The sequence below is a fragment of the Ranitomeya variabilis genome, chromosome 3, assembly GCF_051348905.1.
Source record: "Ranitomeya variabilis isolate aRanVar5 chromosome 3, aRanVar5.hap1, whole genome shotgun sequence".
In the NCBI taxonomy this organism is placed as follows: Eukaryota; Metazoa; Chordata; class Amphibia; order Anura; family Dendrobatidae; genus Ranitomeya; species Ranitomeya variabilis.
The window spans coordinates 38122667-38135422 of NC_135234.1; the positions used below are offsets into that span (position 1 = coordinate 38122667).

At 49.3% G+C, this 12756-nt stretch overlaps 1 protein-coding gene across 8 annotated transcripts in view; it reads right to left on the reverse strand.

Annotated features, from left to right (window-relative positions):
* Positions 1-8940, reverse strand: part of SYNJ1 (synaptojanin 1) — a 74471-nt gene extending 65531 nt beyond the window's left edge. For all 8 annotated transcript variants that reach the window (XM_077293981.1, XM_077293988.1, XM_077293983.1 and 5 more), the window contains exons 1-2: positions 8820-8940; positions 7067-7216 (exon numbers count right to left, since the gene is read on the reverse strand). In XM_077293981.1, the coding sequence (XP_077150096.1) occupies positions 7067-7190 (124 nt within the window). In that variant the 5' untranslated portion in view covers positions 7191-7216; positions 8820-8940. The remainder of the gene's footprint in view (positions 1-7066; positions 7217-8819) is intronic.
* Positions 8941-12756: the final 3816 nt, after the last annotated feature.

The window sequence follows — 12756 nt, forward strand, 5'->3', positions numbered from 1 at the left end:
GGTTTTGATGGATTTCTTTGGTTGCGTTTTTTAGGATCCCAGAGCACAGTTTTGTTTCCACCATGCAAGCATGAACAATACAAGGCAACAATGCAAAACATATGTGAAACCATAAAGCTTTTTTTTATTTTTATTGATAATTTGATCAAATTATTTAGTGGAGAAGTTTTTTTTAATGCGACTCTTCTGAACAAAAGAAAAAAAAAAAAAAAAAGGGCATATGAGTTCATAAAAAATACAATTGCAAATGTAAGAACAGCAGAGGGAGATGAATTGGTCAGGACTGTTTACTCGCAGACATTGGTCAGGCATTGAGCTGGTTGGGCTTTGCTCAATTTCACACATACCACTAATGTAATTAGGCTGTACTAATACTAACGTCCATGACCAAGGAGACCGAGACATTTTCGCTGGTACTGTAAAAAGCAGCATAAAAAATGCAACATGAAGAAAATAAATCAGTTTTGTTTTTTATAATCAGTGGCGATTAAAGTGAGCCTGTCAGCATGTTTTTACACATGGAAGTACTGGTATGGGTGTATAGGTGCTTGTCTTCCAATAAGTCAATTTGTTTCCTTTTTTTTATGGAGATCCAATGTGCCAGATATAAGAAATTAGTGTAGAAGCCATATGCAAATCAGGCTAAAAGTGCACCAGGGCCATGTCATGACCTTGAGCTGATTCTATCAAGTGTGCGGACACATCCCTGATGCACTTCCAGACTGATTTACATATGGAGATATTGAGGAAAAAATAAAGATCGGGCATGTTGGATGTGAATATGCCCGATCCTTAGTTCCTGCAGGATCAGAGACGTTTGTCGGCCTCTTTATTACCCTTCCCTGTACTGAGGACACAATGAGGACGGGCTGATGGTTGAGTGTGCGCTTCTTCGCCAATGGATATCGGAGGCATCGTCCTTAGCGCTAGGCTTTATCAAATGTGGCGGCATTTCCTGGGAGTCTTGGATCAGAGGCAGCGCTGAGATGGTATGGTTGGGGGGGGGGGGAGAATATTTAGCTGCCTGACCTCTTTCCCCATTCTATACGGAAGTCTCCAGCAGAAGAGCCGTCTGAGCGACCGGAGCTGGATACGAGGAGTAATTGCACAGCGATTACAGCACATTAGATTATTACCAGCCATTATGGGTGGTGAGCGCTCGGCACCTGGCCTCAGGCTGCACAGAATCCTATATACAGCACCGCTCTGCATGGAGGGGCCGGCTGTGCCCTCTGCATAGTTATGTGCTTCCCATGGAGGGTCTCCAGGAGGCAACAATCATCATTTCTATTAGTAAGATCCATATCCACAAGTAATTACCTCTCTGCTCAGTGACCTTACAGATCTGCAGCTTCCTCCCCCTCACTTCCTCCCGTGTAGGTGCGCCGCCTGCAGATCATCCTATTATTAATGATTATAGCTTATAATTATATTATCGTCCATGATAGACACGAGCTGCGCAGAGAAGAAGATGATCTGTCCTGGTCTGGACAGTTCCCAACATCGTCTGAACCAGCAGATCTTGGGACGTCCTATAACCAGCAGATGGCTGGATGGAAAAGATGGATCTGGCATGTTGGATTTCATCATGTCTTATCCACAGCACGAAGAAAAGTTGCAGCCAGAGGGGTCTGGCAGAGGCTTGTCCTCTACGTATTGGAAAAAAAAAAAAATGTGTGTGTTTTTTGGGGAAGTGCAAAGAAATAGCAGCTGGCCAAAAATGAGTCTTAACAGGGCTCATCCATGATTAGAAATAGTAAAAAAAAAAAAAAGCGTCACACCAAGACCAAGTCTACAGATTGTTTGTGGTATTGCAGCTGAGCTTCATTCCCTTCAATGGTATCAATCTGTAAAAGTTGGGATTCCAGTTTCCCAAAACCCCTGTTTCTAGGCAGCAGCTTGTATTAAAAAAAAAAAAAAAAAAGTAAACAAATTATATACCTGATCTTTACTCCCCACTCCCCAGGTCCAGTGTTAATTCTCACAGTCTCCATTATTGTCCTCAATGCAGCCAACTACTGAGCGCTACTGATAATAAAAGACTGGAAGCCTTGGTGGATAATCAGAGCTGGACAAGGGGAGGGTGAGTAAAGTATTTTTTTCATAAAAAAAGAAAAAGAAAAAAAAAGTGCGGCACCAGTAGTTTACGGTGCAGGCAGGACCACCCAGTGGGGCACCTCTTTTCCCAGACTGGAGGACTGAGCACAACCACGCTGTTCATGTGCACAGAGTTTCCAGCAGTCCTACCACGCCAGGATTGTAGGGAGGCTGTCTATCCGGGGGTTGCGATAAATCCAGGGGGAGCGACGACTCGCCAAATTAGCATAATAAAATCACAATTGTAAAACGATAAAAATAAAAAAAAAAGGATCATTGCACATTAACTACCTCCTCAAAATAAAGGAAGGTTGGTGAATACTGCTATAGGAGCCGGTGGGGGGACGGTCAGGTTCCCTTTAAGTGACAGGCTAATTTCTATATGTCCTCCTGCCCCGGGACATCCTACCTAGAACCAATGGATTAGTAAATAGCTGACACGTGTCACTGCCATAGATCTCATTCAGGTCGGAGCCTGGGGTATAACGCCACGGGCCAGGTCTGGACTGTGTCTGCGCTGTGCCACCCCGGGCCGCTGTGCGTGTAAAGACTGGCACAGGGATGTCACCAGATAATCCGTACAATGGAAATATTATTGCAAGTGCCGACAGGAGACAGAACAGCGGCAGAAACACTCGTCCTTGTGTATACCCACTAATAACATCTATACCATATAGACCAGACGAAGCCGAGGACCGGAGTCCGTGTCACTGTCACAAGGCTCCTGGAAAGTCTGAACACAACGGTGTACATTTCCTAGGGTTAAAGTCACGGTACATTACATATGGGACTTGTCCTTTCATCACAGCGACCAGAGGATCGTCACTGGTCAGGAGCTGGTCCTGCCGTCAGCTGCATATTCCATGTCATTATCTCAGTAAATTAGAATAATTAACAAAAAACACCTGCAAAGGCTTCCAAAGCTATTAAAAAGGTCCCTTAGTCTGTTTCAGTAGCTCCACAATCATGGGGAAGACTGATGACTTTACAGATGTCCAGAAGGCAGTCATTGACACACTCCACAAGGAGGGGAAGCCACAAAAGATCATTGATAAAGAAGCCGGCTGTTCACAGAGTGCTGTATACAAACATATTAATGGAAAGTGGAATGGAAGGAAAAAGTGTGGTAGAAAAAGGTGCACAAGCAACCGGGATAACCGCAGCGTTGAAAGGATTGTTAAGAAAAGGCCATTCACAAATGTGGGTGAGATTCACAAGGAGCGGACTGCTGCTGGAGTCATTGCTCCCAGAGCCACCACACACAGAAGTATCCAGGACATGGGCTACAAGTGTCACATTCCTTGTGTCAGCCACTCATGACCAATAGACAACGCCAGAAGCGTCTTACCTGGGCCGAGGAGGAAAAGAACTGGACTGTTGTCAGTGGTCCAAGGTGTTATTTTCAGATGAAAGTAAATTTTGCATTTCATTTGGAGATGGAAATGTCATTTTCCAGCAGGACTTGGCCCCTGTCCACACGGCCAAAAGTACCAATACCTGGTTTGTAAACACCAATATCACTGTGCTTGATTGGCAGCAAACTCACCTGACCTTAACCCCATAGAGAATCTATGGAGTATTGTCAAGAGGAAGATGAGACACCAGACCTAACAATGCAGATGAGCTGAAGGCTGCTATCAAAGTAACCTGGGCTTCCATAACCCCTCAGCAGTGCCACAGGCTGATCCCCTCCATGCCACGCCGCATTGATGCAGTAATTGATGCAAAAGGAGCCCGACCAAGTATTGAGTGCATTTACTGAACATATACGTACTTCAGTAGACCAATATTTCAGATTTTAAAATAATTTTTCAAGCTGGTGTAATAAAAGTATTCTAATTTACTGAGATAATGACTTGAGTTTTCATTGGCTATAAGCCATAATCATCAACATTAACAGAAATAAACACTGGAAATAGATCACTCTGTCTGTAATGGCTCTATATAGTTGGACCTCTTACCCACTGCACCCCATTATATCGCTCTATGTCTCGGGGGGTGGGTTGCTGTGATGCCCACCGGCTTTCCCATTATATAAAGCAGCCAGAGTATAGGTGAGAAAACTCCACCGCGTGACAGTGACAAGAGGACGACCACCAGTGTACATCTACTGCTGGGAGCGGAGACCCCACAGGTTTTCATGTCCTGGACCCGGCGTCTAGAGAAATTCACAGACATGATCGCTCAGCAATGAGTGATTGTGCAATGTCCGGAACATACGGAGAAGAAGATGAAGAAAACCTGAACGTCAGCGACCGGGAGAGTGACACCAATAGCTCACCAGAACAGGAACAAGCAGAGGAAACCGAGGGGGAAACTGATCACTGAGGGGAAAACTGATTAACGTGTCACATCTGTAAAACTGCAGCTACTCAGAACGTAGGGGGAACAGGAGCCAACCCATTCACTTCTACGGGAGAGAGTTGTGCGTATGCTCTATGATATGTGCAGAGGTTACTGTACAGGAGGAGGAGGTGAGCTGTGACATCACCTATTGTGAATGGTGGAGCCTGTGTTATCTACTGTATATAGAGGTGTTCTCAGTCATTGTACAGGAGGAGGTGAGCTGTGACATCACCTATTGTGAATGATGGATCCGGTGTTATCTACTGTATATAGAGGTGTTATCAGTCATTGTACAGGAGGAGGTGAGCTGTGACATCACCTATTGTGAATGGTGGATCCTGTGTTATCTACTGTATATAGAGGAGTTATCAGTCATTGTACAGGAGGAGGAGGAGGTGAGCTGTGACATCACCTATTGTGAATGGCGAATCCTGTGTTATCTACTGTATATAGAGGTGTTATCAGTCATTGTACAGGAGGAGGAGGTGAGCTGTGACATCACCTATTGTGAATGGTGGATCCTGTGTTATCTACTGTATATAGAGGTGTTATCAGTCATTGTACAGGAAGGGGAGGAGGTGAGCTGTGACGTCTATTGTGAATGGTGGATCCTGTGTTATCTACTGTATATAGAGGTGTTATCAGTCATTGTACAGGAGGAGGAGGTGAGCTGTGACATCACCTATTGTGAATGGTGGATCCTGTGTTATCTACTGTATATAGAGGTGTTATCAGTCATTGTACAGGAGGAGGAGGTGAGCTGTGACATCACCTATTGTGAATGGTGGATCCTGTGTTATCTACTGTATATAGAGGTGTTATCAGTCATTGTACAGGAAGGGGAGGAGGTGAGCTGTGACGTCTATTGTGAATGGTGGATCCTGTGTTATCTACTGTATATAGAGGTGTTATCAGTCATTGTACAGGAGGAGGAGGTGAGCTGTGACATCACCTATTGTGAATGGTGGATCCTGTGTTATCTACTGTATATAGAGGTGTTATCAGTCATTGTACAGGAGGAGGAGGTGAGCTGTGACATCATCTATTGTGAATGGTGGATCCTGTGTTATTTACTGTATATAGAAGTGTTATCAGTCATTGTACAGGAGGAGGAGGTGAGCTGTGACATCACCTATTGTGAATGGTGGATCCTGTGTTATCTACTGTATATAGAGGTGTTATCAGTCATTGTACAGGAGGAGGAGGAGGTGAGCTGTGAATAGCGGATTCTGTGTTATCAGTCATTCCAATAATGATAATAGTGAGACTAAATCAATCGTTACCAGATCAGGAAGTATCAGCCTAATATTAAGCTCAGCGCTGTATATCAGGAGGTCGGGTGTACAAAGATTGACAAGGCACAAGAGAAGGAATACCATTGAGGCCATGGGAGTGCAGTATGGCTTATTCTGTAAGCGTTGAGGATGTATTGTAGGTTGAGCTTAGCTGGTTTTGTGGCTCGTGTCCTTTATACTACATGAAACTGCAATGCAATTTCCTTGCTGATAGTGGCATCTCGGTCACTTGTAGTTCTCCTACCCCTTTCAGAGCTCTAGATGTGCGTCTAAACACAGAAGCAGGGAGGAGGGGGATGCAGCTGCAGCTTGTCCCTGGTGTACATGATAAAGGAAAAACAAGAGAGAATGGGGGCCTGCGCTGGACTCTTCCTGTCTCTCCTAGGAGTCCTCAAGTCAACCACAGACGACACATAAGACACCAGAAAAATCTCTCAGCCAAGACACAGACAGAACTGTGTCCAGCGCAGGATAACCACACGATTCAGAGCAGAAATTCCACAGACCGTCCGTCTGCACCAACTCTACATGTGTTATCTTGGGTTTAGACATTTTTTTTTGCATCGTCTTCGATACTGGAAATTAAATTCACTCCCAAGCTGCATCCTACAGGGGGCGACACAGAGGGGCCTGTGAGAAGCAGGCGGCCATGTCTTGGCAGTACAGCTCCTATCATTCTGCAGGGATCCTCATTACATTGCAACCAAGCCATTAAAATGCGCAGATGTCGGGCAAAACGAGAGTGCTCCAATGTTCACTACTGCACAATGACATCTTCTAATGTGCACCTGTCCGTAATATTAACCCTAAAGAGGCCTTTCTGGCCTCATCTCCAACACGGTAAATCTGCTATCAATGCACACAGTAGTCTAATATATCTATGAACTGTCCTGATTATCAACCATTTTCATCAGCATTCTGCCAGCATTATAGGTGCCGGAACTTCATTGTCCTTCCTTCCAAGCAACCACTGCACCTGTCACTGTCCAATAGCTCTCTGATATGACTGTGTGCAGTTGGCAGATAGGAAACAGCAGCAGAGACGCACACAAAGAATGGCCCCAGACTGGCCCCCGCTTCACCTCCAATTTCTGTAAATGTAATTTATAAATAAAGTTATTTGCCAATTGTTTATGCATCGCACTAAGAGATCTAACTGTCTGAAAATGCAAGGACCATATGAAAGAATCCAGAGTCCTCCAGGACCACAATGTATTCATCCATACCGGCAGTCCTGTGTAAATCTCAGATACCACACGACTCCGCTCTACTGCATGTAACCACATTAGCTCTGCTGCATCTGCAATAATCTGTAATTGGCGACTCACAGAGAACGGCCACCGCTCCGGACTCGAACATCAGACATTCCTCCTTGTTTCGAGCCTCCACCATCACGCTGTACGGAGGGGGGTCCAGCTTGTGGAAAATCCTATATCCTTTACTAAACGCCATGGTTCTGCAAGATGGGGAAGTAAGACCTAAGAGAGACAACGAGAAGTCACACTGCAGAAATATGGCTAAAGGAAGCAAAATAATGATATATCAGCATTGCACATAATAGAGAGAGGTGGGAGGAAAAAAAATGGGACCGGGGAGGGAAGAAAAAACGGCAATGGGGGGGGGGGGGGGGGGTTGAAAAAAAATGGGAACATGGCGGGAGAAAAGAAATGGGACCGGGGCGGGAGAAAAGAAAATGGGACCGGGGCGGGAGAAAAAAAAAAAATGGGACCAGGGCAGGAAGGGGGCTTCTCCCCGTGAGGGGCATGAGTAGAAGATATCTGGCCAAACCAGCACAGCCAGTCCTCGTTAGACCGCCGCTTGCTTACAGTGACTTGACCTCTTCCATGCAGCGGCCGCCGGCAGGACACAAGGGTCTCCGATCACTGCTGTGTAATCATCTGACACACGCTGATACTTTGTAACAATGAGGAAGAGCAGAATATCGGCAGCGCTGATACATTTCCAGAACCCCCCCTCCCCCCACTCTGCCTGTCACTGACCCTTACTGCTGGAGATCAGTCTGTATCAGGGGATACAACTGTACGAGAGCCACATTCTGCTCACACTGCGGGGAAGGGGGGGCAGGTACACAGCGGGGAAGGGGTATTATATTCTATTATATCAGCTGCTGCAGAATTTCATGTTACACATTTCAGGTCTCAGCTACTGCGGCACCTCCACAACAAACGCGTCGGGACGCTGCGGCACCTCCACAACAAACGCGTCGGGACGCTGCGGCACCTCCACAACAAACGCGTCGGGACGCTGCGGCACCTCCACAACAAACGCGTCGGGACGCTGCTGCACCTCCACAACAAACGCGTCGGGACGCTGCGGCACCTCCACAACAAACGCGTCGGGACGCTGTGGCACCTCAAACATGTCAGCATCTCACAACACATGCGCCAGCTGGTGCAGAACTTCACAATGCACATACCATGATAGCGCCTGTCACTACACCTGCTATATGAGGACTGGCCGCCGGTAACAGCCACACAGCTATAGCCTGGTACACCATGGAACTGCCCCCTGTGGCTCCCTAGATGAGGAGAAACTACAACTCCCAGCATGCACAGCAGCCCCCAGGCTATTGGAGCATGCTGGGAGATGCAGATTTACAACAGGTGCCAAACTACATCTCCCAGCATGCCCCTGACAGCAGTGCAGCTGTGGTTGTGGCATGCTGAGAGTTGTAGTGCTCCCACATCTGGAGAGCCACAGGTGGAGCTGAGCGGTGGAGCCACTGATGGGGACAGGCTGGGGGGCGGGAGGAGAAGAATTCCCCCCACTATTATCAGAACAACAATAATGATCACTGTCAGCGATCAGAATCTTTATCTGCCGTCTGTGCTGATCGCGATGACAGGCGTCAGTGAGTCAGGAGCCGCAGAGAGCCCGGCTGTGGCTGTCACGATATAGGTCAGGAAGTCGTGACAGCGGGGTGAAGGGGCCTGCTACACTCCGGCTCCACAGTACAGGTGCTGAGGTGACAGCTGTCAGGCGTGTATAGGGAAGGAAGGCCAGCGGGGAGATCTGTGCAGATACACCGGGGAGGGCGGGACGCCGGGGCTCGGTACGTACCGGAGACGTCCTCTGCTGCCGGAGATCACCGCGCACTGACTGCTCCTTTGCCGCGGGCCTGCGCTCGCAAGGTATCAGACGCAGGGGGCGCGCTTACCCCTCCCTGACCACGCCCTCGTCCAACCGAAAAACACGCCCCCTTCATCTAACCTACGTCTGGTAACCACGCCCCACGTTTCTGTGTAAGGCAGCGTTCGTAATGACGTCATGCAGCATCGGCCGCCATCTTTATTAAGGGCAGTAATGATGCTGAATCCAGACTCAGGAAGCACGTGATGTCGTCAGTAAGCGGAAAGCTGTGGCCGCCGGCCGGTCACACTGCAGCTGCGGGCGGTCAGCGCTCCACACCTGGGGCACCGGGGGCACCGGTAAGGCTACTTTCACACTAGCGTTTTTTGAAATCCGTCACAATGCGTCGTTTTGCCGAAAAAACGCATCCTGCAAAAGTGTTTGCAGGATGCGTTTTTTCCCCATAGACTAATATTGGACGACGCATTGCGACGGATTTACACATGTCGCACCCATCGTGCGACGGGTGCGTCGTGCAGTGGTGGACCATCGGGGGCAAAAAACGTTGCTTGCAACGTTTTTTGCTCCGTCGTAAACGTCTTTTCCGACCGCGCATGCGTGGCCGGAACTCCGCCCCCACCTCCCCGCACCTCACAATGGGGCAGCGGATGCGCAGGAAAAATGCATCCGCTGCCCCCGTTGTGCGGCAGAGACCACGCTAGCGTCGGGAACCTCGGCCCGACGCACAGCGACGGGCCGAGCCCGACGCTAGTGTGAAAGAAGCCTTAGGCTACTTTCACACTAGCGTCGGGAAAGACCCGTCGCTGTGCGTCGGGCCGACGTTCCCGACGCTAGCGTGGTCTCCGCCGCACAACGGGGGCAGCGGATGTATTTTTCCAATGCATCCGCTGCCCCATTGTGAGGTGCGGGGAAGTGCGGGGAGGTGGGGGCGGAGTTCCGGCCGCGCATGCGCGGTTGGAAAAAGCGGACCGTCGTGAGCAAAAAACGTTACATGTAACGTTTTTTTGTCACGACGGTCCGCTACCACACGCCCAAGCGTCGCAAAACGGACGCGACGTTTGGCAATGCGTCGCAAATGCGTCGCTAATGTTAGTCTATGACGAAAAAACGTATCCAGCAAGAACTTTTGCTGGATGCGTATTTTCGGCAAAACGACGCATTTGCGACGTATTGCAGTTAACGCTAGTGTGAAAGTAGCCTTAGGAAGGGAACATTTGGGCTGCTCTATCTGCAGGATTCCAGTTTTTGTGCTTTTTTTTGCTCCCCGGACATCAGGATCTGACCGGCAGGGAAAGAAGCATGCCGGGCTGGAGCGCCTTGGGCGCACCAGAGAAAATCATTCTTGGGGCCCACTATGTAGCTACATAGAAATGAATACAAGACCATCAACTGTGTGGTAAAACGCGTTAATATCAGGGTATAATATAAGGTAGTACACGTCTTAATTATGTAGCAAGGGTTGGGGTAGCCCCGTCATGGAATAGAAAGTAGCCCCCCTCATAGGGTATAATACAGCACCCCACAAAATGTAATGCAGCCCCCCACAGAATATACTGTAGCCTCCTCATAGGGTATAATGCAGCCCCCCTCCACCTTCATTGTTCTCCACCCCCATCATTGTACTCATCACCACGTCCATCACTGCCTTCTCACCCACCATCTTTGTCCTTTACACCACAACCATCATTGCCTTCCCCACCACCACCATCATCATTGCCCTCCCCACCTCCCTCATTGCCTTCCCCACCATCATCATCATTGCCTTCCCCACCACCATCATCATTGTCTCCACCACCTCCCTCATTGCCTTCCCCAGCACCATCATCGCCTTCCCCACCACCATCATCATTGCCTCCACCACCTCCCTCATTGCCTCCCCCACCACCACCATCATTGCCTCCCCCATCATCATCATCACCCACATCATTGCCAATCTCCAGTACGCACGTGTGCGCAGGCAGAGGCACACACACAGCACCCACTCACCTCTCCGCATGTTCCCAGCAGACACAGCACATCCCGGGAGTTTACTCTCTGAAACAACCGTGCTGAATGATGACGTCATCCAGCCGCGCTGAGCCAGACAAAGTGCAGGTGGGCAGGAAGGAGGACGGTGTCTGATCCCTGCAGCTCCGCTTCGCTCCCAAGCTGCAGGGTTGCAATCGGGGTTCGCCGCCCTTTTGGGGCCCACCTCCGGGGCCCCTATTCAGCAGCATCGGCAGGCAGTGTTAGCCTCAGCCTGCAGCTAACACTGCCCGCTATGTGAAATGAATAATCACTCCTCTCCTTGCCCATGTGGGAGCGTGAATATTCATTTCTCTTTAGCAGCGGGGACAGGCTCCTATCTCCATCTGCTGCTATCTGGCACCAGGAGGGCTCCCCTTGACTCGGGCCCCATAGCAGTTGGGTGTGCCGCTATTAGCGATACACCACTGTCTGGTGGTCCCCTGGAGCAGTGGGGGCCCTAGGCAGTTGCTGGCCTATATGCCAGCAGGTGTCAGTGCCTGGGCCCACTGGAGAATCCTCCGGTGGGCCAGCACGACCCTGCTCGCAAGCCGCCTTCCCTGCATTACCCGGATGGACCCCGCGGCCATCTTGGTGCCAGGGGTCTTCATGGAGACCATCAGGACATTGCGATGCGATCGCGATGTCCCGATGTAAGCACTTAGGGAGCCCCCCCCGCTCAATGCTTCTCTATGCCGCTGTCACTACTGACATCGGCATCAGAGGGGTTAAAAGCCCACGATCGGCGCTAGCACAGATTGTGGGCAATGCTGCAGGGTGTTTTGTCGTGTCACATACAGCTGACACCCGCACCCGATCGCCGTGATTGGTGCTCTGTACATATACTGCTCTTTGGGGAACGCACCTCCCGCAGAGCAGTATATGTACGCTGCATGTCGGTAAGGGGTTAAACGCCATGCCGTCTGCAGGACAAGTGATGAACTGCTCGGTTGATAGTATTCAGTGGGCAGCAGATGTTTACTAGGTTTTTTTCTTAGTTCATAGATGCAGAGGGCGCCAAGTTTCAATCAAAGGAAGAAACAGAAGAAGAACCATAAAATGTGAAGACCTAGGGAGGGAAAGTGATCATGCCATCAACTATGAAAATGGAACACAGCGGATGTAGAAGCAAAAGAATCAGAATAAGAAAACCGCTGTATGGATGGGGGGCATGGATTGCAGGGGCCAGGAGTAGACTTGTTTTACAGGAGCTCCTGTAAATCCGCTTTTAAAAGCTACTTTGGCTTGTTAAAAGTGGACTTAATTGGAATAAAATACTTGGAAGACATTCTGGACCGTGCCAGCAATGATTGCGAAGAAGAAAGAAATGGAAACCACTTTTTATTTAAACATTAGACTGGGTTAGGCCTCTTTCACACTAGCATCGGGCACTGCACGTCGCTATGTGTTGTTCTGTTGAAAAAACGCATCCTGCAAAATTGCTTGCAGGATGCGTTTTTCTCCATAGACGTGAAATTAGCGACGCAGTGCGACACATCGCAACCGTCGTGCGACGGTTGCGTCGGACCGTCGGCACAAAAAAAGTTACATGTAATGTTTTTTTGTGCGTCGTGTCCAGCATTTCCGACCGCGCATGCGTGGCCGGAACTCCGCCCCCGCCTCCTCGCACCTCACAATGGGGCAGCGGATGCGTGTAAAAACTGCATCCGCTGCCCCCATTGTGCGGCGCTTCCACCGTATGCGTCGGTACGTCGGGCCGACGCAGCGCGACGGCCCAGTACCGATTCTAGTGTGAAAGTAGCCTTAGAGCCGGTGCCCCAGCTCCTTTGTCTGCAGTGAAGATGATGTCAAACAACATGGCCACACAAGCAGGCTTGGAAAAGAATACAAGTATAGGTTCTTTCACCTCCGGATCAAAAGAAACCAAGACCCAGGAGTATAA